This window comes from Onychomys torridus, chromosome 14 (genome assembly GCF_903995425.1).
Source record: "Onychomys torridus chromosome 14, mOncTor1.1, whole genome shotgun sequence".
NCBI classification, from domain to species: Eukaryota; Metazoa; Chordata; class Mammalia; order Rodentia; family Cricetidae; genus Onychomys; species Onychomys torridus.
The window spans coordinates 82,643,090-82,661,499 of record NC_050456.1 but is presented as its reverse complement, the minus strand read 5'-3'; the positions used below and the strand labels follow the sequence as shown (position 1 = coordinate 82,661,499).

Below are 18,410 nucleotides of genomic sequence, written 5' to 3'. Positions count from 1 at the left end.
AGAAAATTTAATTTAAACATAATATTTTTAAATTGGAAGCCTGAGACACGGCAATTTCAAGCAATTAATAATCACTCTGATACTTGAATCAATTCAGGTCCTGGTGTGATATCTGTACCTCTAACGCACCAAGAAGAATTTTCATGACCAGCTGCTTCCTAAAGCTTGAATTCTTCTACCACTCTGACTTTTAGCCCCTTTCTGGGTCACTGTAAAGCATTAGCATTGAATTTTAGAAAAAGTAACAGTACTTATTATTTACTTATTTCTGTATCTGGCAAGTTAGGGCCACCAGAGAGGTCATTTTCCTCAGAGTTTAGTAATGTAGAGACAAGTTTTATTTTTGGCAGTTTTAGCAAGATATCTAGATAAAGGAACAATAAAAATATTCTATACAGTTACTAATTGACAACTCCCAATCTTTCATATAATACAGCACAAGATCTTATACAAATTGAAAAGTTCCAATGAAATTGAATGTGTCACCTGTGTTAAAATATTGTTAGACAGGAATATCCCACAGTGCCTGACAACAGGCACGCCTGATACTCTATTTCCACAGCAGTCACGGGAGTTCCATAAGATACACTGCTTTGCTTCACATATAGGTAAAAGGCAGATTTGTGGTTTAGGGTCACAAAATGTTTGGTAGGGAACCATATATTGAGTACCATGCTCTCTGTTGAGTTAAAGGCAAAGCTGCTCACTGGGCTTTGGAAGTTGCTTAGAGAGCTAGTTAAAGGGCCCACAGAAGTAGCCTTTAAGTCCCAGGATGACAGATACACAGCACTGTGAGTGAATAAGACTCCACATCCCAAGTCCTGGCCACTGCCAGCATTCTGCCTGTGTGTTAGGACTAGAAAACCCAAGTTTACTTGGGCCACACCTGTTCCTGGCCATGTGACAGAAAGCTAGTGAGCACACAGAAAGGTAGACCCAACAATCACATGGAAGGACTAAGACACAAATTCATAACTGCTATCAAAGCATATGAATGCTATGTACATTCCAAGCTCAAAATGTTAAGGCTGAAACTATTTTTTCAAAAGTCAAATCACATGTCTCGGTATGATAGTACATGTTGTAATCCCAGCACTCAGGAGAATGAAGCAGAAGGTTCAAGAGTTCAAAGTCCCTTTGGGCTATGTAGTGAAAACTTGTCTAGGAAAAAACCCAAATGAACAAACAAACAAACAAACAAAAACCCAACCAAATCAACCAAAACATTCACAGCCCAAATCATGCTGTCAACCTTTCCTTTCAGATAGACTTCTGGACAAGCATTGCAGATACCAAAAAGCATGAATCACAATTATGTTTTGCTCACTCTCCTCTAAGTCAGCAGAACTGAACTCCATGTTAAAGCCGTGGCATTTGTTCATCTCAGCTACAGCTGGAGCTACCATCTGGACATCTGGGGACATAGAATGTCCAATACATATCAATAAGATATCTTTAAGGACGAATGTTCTCTTTTTTAGCTTTTTATACTAAAAGTACACTAAAGCATCTGCATCTGAAATGGTTGTATTCTGTTGTTTGGCTGAGGACAGAACTCAAGTTGTCATAAATGCTCAGGACACAAAACACCACTGGGCCACACTCTTAATATTGAAATCACATGGCTCTTGGTGGTTATACATTATAAATACCACCAAGGACATAAGTAGAAAATATGACAGAATAAAAAAATGTCAGTGAGATGGGTCAGTGGGTAAAAAAGTTTAATACTGAAAACAGGTTTAATCCCTCAAATCCACGTAGGGTGGAAGGGACAAAATGGCTCCATAATGTCCTCTGGCCCTACATGAGTGTCACCTCCACACATATACCATGGCATGCATGCCTATCATACACATACACAATAATGCGTAAAATAAACTCTAAAAAATAAAATAATTTTTTCTCCTCTTGGTACAATAGCTGGGCACCCTTGACTGCTCAGAATCAGTACTGGTTAAGAGTTCAGTCCTACAAATGCGCTCTTTCTTCACCAGCTTGTTGCCTGTACTTCTGCTAACTAGCTATAAACTGGGATTCCCTCCCTACCACCCCCAAAATACCTCTTCACATTTGATCATTTGTTCTACTGGCCCAACTCAGGGACATATTTCGTGGTTCATTACAGAGGCTGGCACAACAGATAGGGATGGACAGTCTTTTGAATGAAGAACTAAATAGGACCAGTTCTCAAAGTGCTGCCCCTGTGCAAGTGGCCCCCACCTCTCAGCATATGGATGTGTTCAACAACCTGGAAGCTTCCCACATCCTGTGAACCATGATTCCTAGGAAGGTCTCATTATATAGGCATGATTGGATAAATTATGGGACACTGGTAATTAATATAATCTCCGGCTTCATGCTTGAAGGTGGTGGAACTAAAATCCTATGGGCCCCATGAGGTCTTAGTCTTTCTAGTGGCCAGCTTCCATCCTGAAGTTGCCTTGGGATTTGGCTACAGTCATCTTACTAGTGGTACAAAAGTCAGTCTTACCATTCTGGAGACCCAAAGGCCTCAGAATCTCTTCTGTTAAGAACCATCAACTAAAGCCAAATACTGAAAAAGTTGCTCCTATCACCCCTATCACGCAGGACATTACATGGGTTCAAGAACTCTGTGCCAGGGGACAGACCTCAATGTCTTTCCTAAAATGTCACAAGATTATGAAATTTTGTTTATAAGCAAACCTCATACATTTTATTTGTGCCATTGTTAACTTTCAAGTCACAGACAAAGGAATATTTCTATCATCTATCTGTCTGTCTGTCTATGTATCTATCTATCTACCTATCTATCTAATTTCATTTATGAAAAATCCTTACAAATTTTTTGGAGTGAAAGATGTAGAATTCTCTAATATCAGACATGAAGAAGGTACTCAGCAACTAAGTAAGCAGATTGACTAAGAGGATGTGTCTATGTGTCTATATTCACTGTTGAGGTGACTATAAGGGCCAATCTACTCTATACTACCTGTAGGCTTTTCCAAATGCTTTAACTCACAGTTTGTTTGTGTTTCTTTAAAAAAAAAAAAAAAAAAAAAAAAAGGAGTGTGTAACTGAGGCCTCAAGTTCCCTAACAATTGGGTGTGGTGGCACACCTTGACAATCCCAGAACCCTGGGATTCTCGCCCTTGAGATGCTGAGGTAGAAAGATTGCCAAGTACGAGGCTAGGGTGACTCTGTTGCAAAAAATATGCCCCTGGGTTGGAAGAAAGGAAGGAGAGAGACAGGCATAGAGGGAAGAAGGGAGACAGACAGAGAGGGGGAGAGGAGATTTATATGCAAACTTCCATTTATAAAATTACAAGCTATTTTATCCTTCTTTAAGAATCAACTTTTTCCCCTGGGCACCTTGTACCCCAAATACAAAACAAAACAAAACAAAACAAAACAAAACAAAACAAAACAAAACAAAACAAAGCAGGGTTATTTCCAGCTTAGGGATGTGGCCATGAGACTAAGTTCTGGTCAATGGGAAGAAGACCAAGGCTGTGGTATACATGATATTCAGGGGTGCTCAGGCCTCCCCCAGGGGGCTGCAGAGCCAGGCCTGCTAGTATGAAATGAAATGCAAGTGAAATGAAAGTCTATCCAGGTGCACTAGGACAGCCACCTGGAAGGAACCTTAGCACTGACAGCCCAGTGGCCAGAGCAGCATTGCAACACAATTGTTTATACAGGAAAGAGAGAAATTCATGCCACGTTTAAATCATCATTAGGACTTTGTTACAGCACGCACCCATGTCTAATCACAAATAATACATTTATACCAGAAATTCCTCAGAGGTTCAAGGACAAGATCATACATATGATCTAGTTCTAAGGTTTCTCAGTTAAGTAAGAAGACAACATGTCAGCAGCTGTTAGTATTCTGACTTTATCCTTACTGACCTCAGTACCATGTATTCAAGAAGCAGCTTCCTCCATGTGTCTTCTTGTTTAGTGAGAACAGATACTCCCCCACCTCCTAAGAGGCTCTTAAACAGTATGCGTACCCTGTCATAATTCTGAGGTATACACGCCATGCCAATCAACACTAACAGAATCCATGTGTTCTGAAATTATTCCAGGAATTATCAATTTCATGGAGACTGGCATGCAAAGCCACCAAGTTCAGGTCAATCTAAAACAAAGCCTGAGAGTTCATAGTTTACATGCACCATTATGAAGAAAAGATCCAAATTTAGGATAAAATGATCAGGTTTTGTTTGTTCTTGTGCTAGAGACAGGCCTTGGTTATTCTTCCCACATGTTCTGCTGCTGAGCCACTTGCCCACGCTTATATTTTCCACTAGTAAAACCACGACTGGACACTAGATTTAAGATCTAGAAGCTTGCTATACAACAGCACAGTGTGTAATATCAAGACCAGAAGAAATGCAGGCGGAAACTACCTTGGCCCGATGTGCCGGCAGGATATGGGGAGGAGATGGGAGGCCCACACACAGTCATTGAGCTAAGCTATGTTCTCTTTCAGACTGGGTGTTCAGACACAAATACCCGCCAGGACACACTGCTTTAACTTGTATGTTTACATTCACACTGAGTGGCACTCTTTTAAAAGATGGGGTTTGCCAACTATCCTTACAGGCTGAGTACAGGCAAGACCTGGAGTAGAAAAAGGAACTTCCCTGAAAACTGTGTTTCTGCCACTATTTAGATGATGACAAGACATTCTGAAGATTTCTGGTTTTGTTTTTCACACTGTCCATCCTTATTTGACAGTCGTGACTAATTTAATATTTATTTCTAAGATTTGGGGGAAGGATTGGCTGCCCAGTAGGAACTGAAATGCTGCAAACAGAATCAAAGGCTGGTTTCAGATGTCAGGCGAGAAAGCCTGAGGACAAAAAGGCAGGACAATGGGAAGTGGAAGGGAAGGGCAAAGTGAGCTGGACTGAAGAGAAATGAGGAAAAGATGAGTTATGGGAAGAAAAAGCGCAAAAGTTCTCCCATACAAAGACAATTCTTTTTAGATACATACTTGTCAGCTACAGCAATTCTGTGACATTGTGTCCTTTTAAATGAAGCAATAATTTGATTGAAACATGCTGTGAGAGATTAACATGCAGTAATTATAATCAAAGAAGTGCCATCAGCCAGCAATCCTTCACACTGACAAGACTAAGCAGCCCCCACACCCAGAAAGACATAGACAGAGACACACAGAGATAGAGACAAGAGACAGAGACACAGAGACAGAGAGAAAGATAGAGACAGAGAGATACAGAGACAAAGAGACAGAGGCACAGAGACAGAAAGAGACAGAATAGAGAAGAGAGAGACAGAGACAGAGAGACAAAGAGAGACAGAGACAGAGAGGTAGAGAGAGACAGATACAGAAAAAGAGACATGGAGACACAGAGGCAGAGACTTATAGGCACAGAGACAGACACATAGAGACAGAGACAGACACAGATGACAGAGAGACAGAGAGACACAGAGACAGAGAGACAGAAAGAGAGAGACAGAGATGGAGAGACTTTTGTTTCCATTTTTTTGGTAAGATGGTAAATTTTACTTGGAAGATGTCACAAGCATTTTGAGATTCAGACAAATAATCTGATAATCTTACTCTAAATCCATCACCCATATGGAAAGACAGCACACATCTCTGGTTCAGGGAAAGAAACCGAAAGAGACAGATATTTTTTTTTTTCCAACCTTTGACATTATCTTAAACACATATTCAGGCGATTTTGTTTTTGAGGAATTGGGGCCTCATCCATGCTTGGGCAAGTACACTGCCAGTGAGCTATACCCTAAGCTTCAAGTAACCGCAGCTGCTGGGAATATAGGAAGGACATCAAGCTCACTATGGACAATGTCTAGGCTCATGGATTTCAGTATCTCCACAAGGCATGACAAATATCACACATAAAAATAAATATGGAAACAGAGAGACTCAGGCAAACTCCCATGTGTTTCCAGTAAAAGACAGCATTAAACAGGCCAACATAATATCCAGGACTTTCTGAGAAAATAACGTTTAAAAATCTGTAAGATGTGAAAACAGAGTCTTCCTTTAGAACAGTGGTTCTCAACCTTCCCCATGCTGCAACCCTTTAACACAGTTCCTCACGCTGTGATGACCCCAGCCATAAAATTATTTTCAATCCTTCATAACTGTAAATTTGCTACTGTTATGAATCGTAATGTAAATATCTGTGTTTTCCCACGGTCTTAGGCAACTCCTGTGAAAGTGTCACTTGATTCTCAAAAGGGTTATGACCCACAGGTTGAGAACCACTAGACAGACCAAAAACCAGTCAACACAAAACTAAGAAACTATTCTGTGGAGATTATTTTCCCAGAGAACCTCTGATAGAAAACAAATAGAAGCTGTCTGCATAGTCACTTTAAATTATTGGATGTTTTACCTTCTACTGTATTAATCTGTATACAAATGCAAACACGCATTACACTAGTGGGCATAAAATAAACAAAGATAGAAACCGAAAGAAAATCATAAACTTAAGAGCTTAATGAAATGTTCTCTCTATGTAGTTCACTGCTATTATTGGCTAATCACTGTAAAGGTTACCTTCCATTGAAAACTTTACTGACTGAAAAACTGTAACAGTTTGTATTAACTTTGATGATGCTATTTGTAATATTAAAAATATAATTCAGAAATAAACTACAGCTCAAAATGGACTAAACATGAGAATGTTTTCAAGAAAGAAGCATCTTGTGGCCAGGGACTTAGCTCAACTGGCAGAGTGCAGCTTGAGCATGCACAAAGCCCCGGGGTTCAAACCCCAGTACTATATAAAACCAGCATGGAGCACTCAAGACACACAGCCAAGAGGACCGGAGGCTCAAAATTATCCCTGGCTATGAGGCCAGCCTGGGCTATGTGAGGGCCTATCTCAAAGACAAGACAAAACTATTCCAGTGATCCAAGCCCATCTAAATAGGACCATTTCCATATCAGGTGTTCTGCTCCACTATACCCTCATCTGTTAAACAACTTCTTCGCCCACGTGTTGCACTGTCATGGAAACGCCCACATTTCCACAGCCAGCAAGTGTGCGTTAAAGATCTTATTAATCATAAGTCTCACCATACTTCATTACCAATGGGAAATCAATTAACCCTCAACCTATGGGAAATGGAAGAGCGCCAGTTCCCTTGTTACCATAGGTAACTGCATGCTCAAAGGTGGTGTGATTAACCCAGATGATGGACATACCAGATGACATCCAGACAAAATGATGTTCCTCCACTTCTCACCTGATAGTTCAGGTCTTGGTTGGTCTGTCTGTCCATCTCTCCCTCCCCTCCTCTTTCTTCTCCTTCTCCTTCTCCCTCCCTCCCTCCCTCCCTCCCTCCCTCCCTCCCTCCCTCCCTCCCTCTCTCTCTCTCTCTCTCTCTCTCTCTCATTTTTAGTTAGCTGCCCATGGGGCCATCCTTCTCATACCTGGAAGACAGGAAGCAGGTCCTGTGTGCTGGAGAGGAGGTTTCTCTCAAGTTGGTATAAATAAGGTTGAGTTGAACTATATATTTACTTCAGTTCTGCTGTTCACTTGTGATTCCCATTTCTAACAAAAACAGTCCTTGGAATAAAGCTAGGAGTACATGTCTGGGCTCATTTCTAGATTGAAACGTACACTCAATCACTGGCACAATTTAATTAATTTCTACCTCAACATCGAAGTCCATTAAATGAGGAAAATTATTCTGCACAAGGACCCTTCTAATGAGGCAAGGTTTGGATAAATGAACTGTCATTTTGAGTAACCTTTGAACCCTGGATTTCAGGCCTGCAGGGACCTCGGGCTTCATGTACTCTAAGGTCCCTGTTTTTTAGTTTTGTTTATATATATATTTACACACACACACACACACACACACATATATATATATATATATATATATATATATATGTATATATATCAACTGAGAAGAATTATTTCTACTCAGTTCTAATTATTTCATCACTTAGTTAATGTGAATTTACAAAGTCTCTCAGTGTGTGGTTGACAAATACATTCTCTGTATTAGCAGTTAGGAGAGAAGCTAAAGGAATTGCAAAAACTAAACACAACATTGAAAATAGCCTCACCCAAATAAACCAAACAGAAAGATGCAGTACAGCAGCCTGGAGCAGAATGGAAGCCACATCCTCATGAAAGCCCAATTGCTCCAACTTCTTTGATACCACTGGGGACATTTTTGCTGTCACTGTACCACTGGGCCATGTCTTTGCCTTTTGTGGGGAAATAAGCTTTGACTGATCACTGATGCTCTGCATCATCCTGAGGCACCTGGGGCATGTACTAATGATTTTAGCTTTTCCTTGACTTTATTTTTATTAGTGTGTACATAAGCAGAGAGCCCAATGTTTAAAAATGACAGTTCCATAGTGCTGCAAAAAGCCTTGAGTGGCATCCTTGTTCTCTGTCCTGGCAAAAGTTACTTTCCCAGTTTCAGATGGTTAAAGGTGACAGCCTTAGGAAACATTTCTAGGGAGGCAGATTCTTCAGCTTTCAGAGCAGCTATGTAACAAGAACATCTAGTCTAAACATACACACAATAGATTTCCTTGCTATTTCAATAAAGTCTACTTTTTTGGGTTCCAAACTTTCATGTTAATTTTTAAGATCTTTGAATCTATTAAAGCACTTCCAATGTACTTGCTTTGGAAGATGCGGATTATAGTCATGGGAGCTACCATCAGCAACAATACTAATTACCCATCAGCCACCACTTAACAGGTGGTACTTTTCCTTATTTTGTTTACTCTGTGTTTCACCACACTAGAAGATGAGCCTGTTTTCCTTCAGTTGTGTCCACAGCTTTTACTAGTAAGACAGTGCCTACATAGCAGCAAGTCAAAGATATTTATGCTGAGAACAGAAGAATTAAAGTGTCAAAGGCACTAAATCACATGGATATAGAGGGTGAGTAATGAAGAGTACACCTTTTAAAACATGGAAGTCATGTGTAAAATTAAAACTTGAGAGTATGCAGAAGCATAACAAGTATAAAGATATAACGTAGTATATCTCATTGTGTGTGTGTGTGTGTGTGTGTGTGTGTGTGTGTGTGTGTGTGTGTTGGGGTTGAGCTGTAGTTCCTCTCCTGCAGTAGACTATTTCTGAATATCCTAAAATGGCTTGGTAATAAAACCCTGCAAATGGATTTTGCTAGTAGCTGATAAATCAGAGCTATCCACTAGACATGTTGTTATAGTATAATTTCTCAAAGAAACTTTAAATTTCCCAGTGATGGCTGTATACAAACATACAAATTCCCCACCACATTGAGCCTTAGATTTCAAGTGTCACACTCATCAACATTCTGTTCCACAAGGTTCTAGAAACATAGCAACAGTATCAGTAGCATGAGGTGACCTCACTTCTAATGTCCAGACAATTCTGGAGGTCACCTACTTGCATCCTCAGACTTCACTCAGATCTAGGATTCTATGGTTCTTAGGTCTATGTTGGAAAGGGAGAGCAAAGCCCTTTCAGGGAAGGAGCTTGTGGTACATGACACTTCAGAGCTCATCTTGTTTATGGCCTGCTCCATGTCTCCAGCTGATTTACTAATGGAGTCCAGACCTAGGACTCAAGGCTTTACTAGCTCATTTTAGCACATTTTCTACAATACTGATGGGTATTCACTTGCCTTAAAACACAATTTTCCACAGAAGCAAGCAGTCCCAGCTATGAAACCTAATGGCCACCCAGAGGTGTTTGCTGTGTAAGGACCTTTGTAAAAATCCAAATGGATTTTGTTCACTCCCATCACTTCCTCATCATCCCAAGTGTGAGAACTGAGCAGCCGTGTGTCCACTTCTGAGTATGACCTTTTCTCAAAACCACTGTAGTGGAAGGCCTATCAGTTTAAACTGTTAACCTGGACCATGTTAGACTGCAGAGGCTGGAGGCAGGTCATGAGGCTAGATATCGAGCCCCCAGAGAGAGGAGAGAATGATGGCCTTCACTCTTACAGGCAAGTGTTTAAGACCCAGAACAGATCTTTAAAAGGTTCTCAAAATAATGGCAGTAGGACAGACGCAGTCAGTGCCCTACTTTAGAGGCTTATAAACCTAGCCACATATCACCATACCCTGGGGACCTGTCAAGGCCTAGGTAAGATGAAATCCCCAACTCAAGCCACTGGATCACAATGTCTGAGTACTATTTGTGTAAGCATGCTTCACTGGGACTCATGTACAGCTACAGAGAAACTACATTGGTCAATTTGTCACATGACATTGCAAATAAAAGACAAGGGATTTGTGGAGGTGGCTTAGTAGTGGTGTGCTTGCCTAGTAAGTACGATGTCCCAGGTTCAGTCTTAGCACAAAAACCGATGAGCTAAAAAAAAAACTACAAAGAAAAAAACAATATCAAAATAAGTTTGTGTGCATACCAGTTATGTAAAATCACAGCAATACTTACAGTGTCTAAAAACTTCTCTCTCTACCCTCGAAAAGCTTAGCTGTAACAGGGTCTACACTAGGCTCACTAATGGCCTGGAAGGCAAGCTCAGCAAGGAAGAAGTTTAACAAAATTTTGTTCTATCTTTCCAGCATTCTTCATATACCTCTAAAAGCCCCTTTTCAAGGTTACGATGAACTTGGTGTGGCAGGGAAGGAGATAAAAATTTAACAGCAAACAAGGGCCTGCCCTCGCTTAAAAAAATCAGGGTTCTATCAGAGCAGTGCTCAACGAAGCCCCTAGGCCAGCTGTTCCCAACCTTTCTCAATGCTGTGACCCTTTAATACAGCTCCTCATGTTATGATGACCCAACCATAAAATGATTTTCATTGCTACTTCGTAACTAATCTTGCTACTGTTACGAAGCATAATGTAAATATCCATGTTTTTCAATAGTCTTAGGTGACCCTTTGAAAGGGTCATTCAACCCCAGAGGGCTGTGACCCATAGGTTGAGAACCACTGCCCTAGACTTAGCATACTCAGACTCTACATGCCCCCCTACCCCCACTACAGAGCAGGTGCAGCCTCTGAAGAACAGGAAAGAACTGGTTTCCTGACCCACAGGCTTAAAGCCAATCAACCATCAGCATGGAGGCATGTATGATGACCAAGGCAGGCTGTGGAGTCACTTCTATACAGAGGTATATTAACAGAATACACAGAATGACAGCCTCATAAAGCGAAAGGGGGAAAAGCAACGGCAGCTTAAAGAAATCAGGTCAGGTGTAATGAGAAGCAAGGTAGACTTTCCCTTTCCTATTAGCCTGCTTGGCTTGCTTGCTTTTTCCAAGAACCTGTTATCATAAGCACACTTTGTTCAGAAGGATGGATAAGGAATTGGGCAATGAATACAAGGAAATAGGAAGTAACCCATCAGACAGTTTTTTTTTTTTTTTTCCTTTGCTTGAAATAGAAATCATTAGTTTCTGCAGAAGCACCTGCAGACCAAAATTACTTCATTCTCTTCAGGAGGAAAAGGGTTAATAGAAGCAGCACCCCTGTGCACAGCAGGGCAGCAGGGCAGCCTGGGCTCACACCTGTCCCACCCCCCCCCCCCCCCCAGCTCCACCACTCATAGCTTCCTGTCTTTCTTTCCTTCTTTGTAATTCCCAGGCTGGGAATGCCCAGTGATGTCTGTCCTATTTCTGGGCAGATGAAAGGTAGAGCTGCAGAAACTGCTAGATTTTTCTCTAACATTTTCGAATGTTTCAAGTCAGAACCTCAATGGTGAAAGAAAAGAAAATCTTTGAAAACAGCTTCAATAATGTCCCACAATCACAAACAAATATCCAATGGCTACCCTCAGCATTTTTTTTTCTATCTAAGAGAATAAAGAATTAGGTGAAAAGAAAAAAAATGTTAAAAATTATTATTCAGTGGATTTCACTGCTGCTTGCTATTTGGGTGCTATTACTAATTCCTAAACAGAAGGGTGTTTATCATAGATTAATGAAGATTTCAAAGCTACCTGCTAAGGATGCTTAAAGGTTTGCCTGTTCCCTACCAGCATTCTCCATTCTTCTTTGATAAAAGTATAAAAACTAAATCTATTCATTCATTCACTCACTCATTCATTCCAACCACATCACTGGGTGACTCCTATGCCTGGCGTCACTAGACAGGAAAGATATGCCAAATCATGAAATTACTTTGGTGATTATATGAGGATCAAATTATTTAGAAAAATCGTTAAGTTGGTTGCCTTTAAGCATCTCTAAAATTATGATTTTAAAATTCAGCTTGATTTGGTGATAGGATGCTGCATGAATTGTTGAAGTGTTTCTGTTCTATTCTTGATTCAAGTAACAACAGAAATAAAAGCCTTCTCTCAGAGCCCTGGCATTCTCTTTTTCTACTCTATTCAATGCCGTCAACTTCTTCCATTTCAATGTTAACACCAGTTGGTAATCAAGCCAATCTGTCCCATGTGATCACTGGAGCCTACTCTGCCGGGGCTTGTACACACATTTCCACAAGTAAGTATCTTCTGTGAGAAAGATGTGAAATATCTCTTGTTTGTTCTCCCAGGCTCTGGTGGGTACAGGAATAAAGGAATGTCAGAACAGCTCACTCAGGCTTCCAGAGACTTCCATTTCTTTCTTTCCTCCTCAGTGCCACAAGGGCCATGTGTAGGGGCTACCATATGGCAACATGGGCCCCATATGGCTCCATCTCACTAAGAGAGACTCTCAAGAACATAAAAATGCTGCTGTATACTTTTATTGCAGCCCCTTCTCATTCCCTCCATCTGTCTTCCATATGGCTTCTGCACCTCCACTAGGCTCTCATACATGATAGGAGACTCGGCCAACATGACCTAGGTGTCAGTCACCTCTGCCAGTGATGAAGGACCACTATTACTTTAAAAGTCCAATTCATGTAGTATCCAAATGAGAATAAATCACAATCACTTTTCTTCAATTTGAATACATGTATTTTATATCTTTCAAACATCAACAAAAACCACATGATAGCTCTCTCCTTGAAGTTTCAAAGAGCCATGCCATTTCCCCATAAGATTCTCTCATATACATACATCAATCACTTTCTTCAAAGTTGACTTTTTCATTTTCATGAAATTCTCCTTTGATGAGAGGAAAAGTTATTACTTTATTATTTTTTTTTCAAATGTCTTTACAAAACTCTGAAAAAGCACATGTGTCCATGTGTCCTTCCCTGAAATTGAATAAATAGTAAGAAATCAGGTGAGGCTGACCCAGACAAGCCCCTTCCTGAACCACCTACATTAGGGCTGGTGGGTCTATCCAATGTATCCTGATCCTCTTTGTTTTTGCGTGTTTGCCTGAAGAGGCACATGTGACCCTACAGACAATATAACTGAGAAGAAAGCAGAAATAAATGTCATAATGGATAACATACATATTCCATTATAAACAGGCAACTCGTGGCATTAGAGACATGGAGGTGACAGGTCATTTCCAATATCAAATGGTGAGCCTGTTAGTGAGTTCCTGGACCATTTCTCTCAAAAGTAAGGAGAGCAGGCTGCAGGTGTAACTCAGCAATGGAGCACTTCTTAGCTTGATAGAAGCCCTGGGTTTGATCCCCAGAAGCACAAGAGATTTAAAGAAAGGAATATACAGATAGGGTGAAGTTATAAAGAAGTGTGTGTGTGTGTGTGTGTGTGTGTGTGTGTGTACCAAATTATTATTAAATAATTTCTGTGCTTACAGTGTTAAGAAGTAGAGAAATCATCCCACCTCTCCATGGCTCCACTCTGCCCTTTCTGTGACAACTTTCCTGTATTCTCTTCCCAACAACCTATGGCAATCAGCACATGGGGAACTCATCTCACAATGACATCTATAGGCAGAGCATTGGAATGTTGCTCAAAGGCAAAACGTGTGAATTTTCAGACATATAAAATAACCCAGTGAGTGCCACAAGGATACATTTATTTTATTGAAAATAGCCTATTTTGTGTGTATAAGCAATAACTTACTCTTTACCAGTTGTATGCAAAATAAATACTTGACTTCTAAATTAAACAATGATATTATAATATACATGGCTGGGTCATGCAGGTTATTTTTTTTTTTAACCTATTCACATATTTCACACATCATTGCTTCTCTTACTGTCTTTTATAAAGCACGGCTCATAGGCAGACAGAACTACTGAGACACTAGGGAACTTGCTCCTAGGCTGGCATTTCAGTCTCTTCTGTGTCTAAAACCCAAGCAGTTACTCTGCTTTAGTACAACCTACAGCTGCCTTTTCTGGGTGCAATCAATACACTGCACACTGTGGGGGTCCCAGGTGCCTTTGTAGCAGCAAAAAAACGTGTATGGCAGTCATCAGATCAAGTTGCAAACTTCAGGCTACTGCCAGAAGCCTGTTCAGTGGGTTAACTGCTCTAGGCTGAAACAGATTACAAATGCTGGTTAAGAAAAGCAAGCACTCTTCCTTCTGTGAGAAAAGAAATTACCAGTATGACATCTATACAGAGAGTAGCAGTGTTTCCAAAGGTGTACAAAGCTAAAAACTATACATCTTTTGGTTTCAGCTGAATAAAATGACAAGATGTCTGAGCAATAAGGGTTTATCTCTGGTCAGAGAAGCTATGCCACATGGGACACTCCAATCGTTACTCTGGGCAAGCAGTTGTAAACACTTGGAAAGGGGCAGAAGTTGCTGTTTCGAGGAGGGGTTGCAGAAATTGTTTACATTTGGGCAGGGAAGCTGCTCTCACCACCCCCAAGCATTTCCTACAGACCACGGGAAAGCCTGTTGGTAGCCCCCTCCCCTTATGCTGCTTTTCATAGCACAGGAGCTACTGAATACTGGCTTCTTGCCAAGTGGCTTTACGTGAGATTTGGCAAAAATTACCAACCACACACATTTGCCTTCACCTCATTTTCTCTCCACAGCTACTTCCCAGGCAGCTGCTCAAGAACTACATGTGTCCATTTACTGGATTGAAACAAACAGCACAGGCTTAGGGAAAGGCACACAAAGCATATGCTTTTCCAGCCCATCCTGATTTCCCAAACAGTGGGAGCCTCACCCCTGGGGATACTGACAGGGTACCAGCTGCTGCTGCTTTGGGGGGCAGGAGACCCCCTCCCACCCCCACATTCCCCAACCCCCCCCCCCCCCCCCACCACCACCACGCCGGCTTACCTGTTTCTTTGTGCTGGACCTCTGCCAGGTGCAAGTCATTCAAAAGATGCTCCAAGATCTTCTCCGGGGTCCCTGACACCACCACATATCTGTCAGAGAGCAGAGAGTCCACTGAGTCATCCTCAGTGGAAGACTGTGAGCGGCTGCTCCATTCATCGTCCTCATCTTCTTCGTCGATGTATTTGAAATAAGGCACATCGAAGGTAGGCAAGGGCAGCTGGCGCCCAGAGAGCGCCTCGGAATCTTTCCTCTCTAGATGGGGGTCAAAGACCCGCAGGCGGGAGCTGCCCATTGTGAACAGTGCCTAACAAAGGCATCCCCTAAAGGCTAAAAGATCTTGCCATCCTTATCCTTTCCCTGGGAACTGAGTCCATCTGGCTGCTAAGAGCTCTGCAGTCAGCTAGAACGCTGGAGAGGCGGGGAGAAAGGAGGGAGGGAGGGAGGGAGGGCAGGCAGCAGCGGAGCGAGTGAGTGAGAGGGAGCAGGGAAAGGAAACCCAAAGCGTGCCTGGGCAGAGGGACTCTCACCTCACGTCGGTCTCCGCACTCCCTGTGGTGGGGGCTGGGTCACAGTCGGCTACTTTCCTTAGCACCAGCACACTCTGGCCTTGCTCTTTCACCTGAACCATGGTCACTTCATCATCTTGCTTTAATTGTAGATCAGAGTGATGGATGAGAGAAGGAAAGGGGAAGAGAAAAATTAAAAAAGCAGCCAGCTAGCGTCACCTCATTTCTTTAAAGAGCTGGAATGAATTAGGGATGTGGTCAGGCATCTTATAGAACAGAATCTAGGCTCAAGGTCTCTGGAAACACAAAAAGCCTTAGAGACATAAAGATGCTAAAGTAAAGTGTGTGTGTGTGTGTGTGTGTGTGTGTGTGTGTGTGTGTGAGAGAGAGAGAGAGAGAGAGAGAGAGAGAGAGAGAGAGAGAGAGAGATAGAATGTGTGTAGGGAATTAGGATTTGAAAAGTTTATTTTTAAAACTACCTTCAGGCACAATTTGATTTAGAAAATAGAAAGTTTAAAGTTTCAAAATGTACAGCATACTAACTGCATTTGTACTACTGTCTTCTACCTGGCTAATGTTGCTTAAACATGATTAAAATCAGAAAATCACAGAATAACTACTATTAAACACTAAGATAGTGAGTAAAGACTTGCTTTAAAAGGTGGGCAAATGGCTATCCATTGAATCACTGAGGTCAAACACCGCCAGCTCTACTGGACACACACACACACACACACACACACACACACACACACACACACAGAGAGAGAGAGAGAGAGAGAGAGAGAGAGAGAGAGAGAGAGAGAGAGAGACTTAGATTTAGGCTTTTAAATTTATCAGGCACTTGTTTTATCAAGTACAAGGAAAGATGGATGTCTAATTAGAATGTCATCTAGGCTAAAACCCCGATGCCACAGGCCCCTGCACTGAGTTTCTTCATGTCTGTCCCTTTTAAAAAAGGCGTGAAGCTTAACCATCATTCATTTCTGCACACACAGCTTCCACAGTGCAGAACCAGGGCCTGCCCTGGCTCAGTCAGGGATGCTCCCTGCTGATCCAGCAGTATGGGCCCAAGTCTGAGCCATGGACACAAACTTCCAGTGCATTTGCTATGACAGTCCCAGTGTGCAGTACCCAACCACAGGAAGACTGCCAGGAAAAAAAAAAAAAAAAAAAAAAAGAACTATAAGAGGCATATAAGAAAATCCAACTCCTATGATGCTGATGACTTGAAAAAAAAAAAAAGCAAGAAAAGTTGAGAGCAGGTAGGTTTCCTCTTAAAGATGATGTCAACTCTTTGCAAAGGAAACGTGTGCTAGTACACTTCTGCTACTGACAAGACCCTACCTATAATTAGGTACAGAGACAAAGAAGGACATCCTGCCCTCCTGCATGGATAAAAGTGTCATCTCCAAATGCCTTATGATTGCTTCCATAGGCCCATCATGGATAGCAGTGTATTTTATTCTCCTTTAACTAGACTAGAAGGTACCACTACAACTGCTAAGCAAATTAGTCGTACGACAGTGACCTCAACTCCTAGTTTCTAAGAGAATGTAATTCTTCCTGGATTTTCTTAAAAACAAACAATATTGGTCATTCTAAGCAGCAATATAATTGCATGATCATTCCTTTTAAATCTCTTACTGGCAAATAATTTTGCAATGTAGAACTGATGTATTATGTTTCAGCAAGGTCAGACACATGGTGTCTGTGGCAATTAATGCTGGATATTCATTGTTCAACTCCCCAAGGAGGCCAGTGTGACTCCTGTAACATGAATACCAATGTGTAATTGCTATCTCTCATTTCTCCAAAGCCGTTCTTTTGTTATCCGTGTGGCTGAAGTGAACTAAAGTGGCTGGAGAGAGGGGCATATATGGACCCAAAAGGGGGAGGGAACCGAAGAAGGCTGGGATGAGACACACCGAATAAGGCAAATAATTCTATTATTTGAAAGAACAGATGTGAAAAGACAAAATCTTTCCCTGGCTTCCTCTAATCGTAAGCCAATATTCATTTTATATGAGCCGCTGTCATTCTGAAGTACATTTTACATCCTATGTGCACATGATATATGGCATTATTAACTTTTGCAGGCTGCACACATACATATGGATGGGCAGGTTTCTCTAATGTCTGTGTAAGTGATATGTATTACATGGCTGTGCACACAGCAGTCATACTTTACTGGGCAGGAGAATGGCTGAATCAGATTGATGTACTATCAATAGCATCTTATGTCATTGTAATAGGTTCCATTTTGAAACCTGTTAAAAATAAAGAAGAGAAAAAGCAGAAAAAATCAATGAGTAAGGGAAGATGTAAATCAGGGAAACCTGCTGTGAAAACACAAGAATTCTGTGTATTATAACCATCCATGAAGGAGGGTTAAATTAATGCTTCCTAATGTGGGCAACTTTCTCTATTTTGTCTTCCTCAAAAAGAGGAAAAAAATAGAACCACTGCGGTTGTGGGTATGGAATTTTCATTTCAGTACTAGGATTAATGATGGAAAATATTTTCAATGACAAATTGTCCACAAAACAGCAGCATTGAAGCTCCTAATTGACAGTCATTTATGTAACAAATAAAGAGGTCCTCCTTTGGGCAGGACACCCTGCTGGACACTAAATGGCCAGCAAAGATGAACAAGACAAGCTTTGCTGTACTCTCAGTTAACTGGCTCTATGAAAACCCAAGTACACCTTGGCGCATACCCTAAAGCAGTGGTTCTCAACCTTTCTCATGCCGAGACCTTTTAATAAAGTTCCTCATGTTGTGGTGGCCCCCAACCATAC

General features: G+C 41.4%; 1 protein-coding gene across 2 annotated transcripts in view; it reads right to left on the bottom strand.

The window, feature by feature from the left end:
- The window catches only part of Rapgef5 (Rap guanine nucleotide exchange factor 5), a 230,735-nt gene that overhangs the window by 55,714 nt on the left and 156,611 nt on the right, over positions 1 to 18,410 (bottom strand). For both annotated transcript variants that reach the window (XM_036205803.1, XM_036205804.1), the window contains 2 exons: positions 15,631 to 15,749; positions 15,104 to 15,192 (listed from right to left, as the gene is read on the bottom strand). In XM_036205803.1, the coding sequence (XP_036061696.1) occupies positions 15,104 to 15,192; positions 15,631 to 15,749 (208 nt within the window). The remainder of the gene's footprint in view (positions 1 to 15,103; positions 15,193 to 15,630; positions 15,750 to 18,410) is intronic.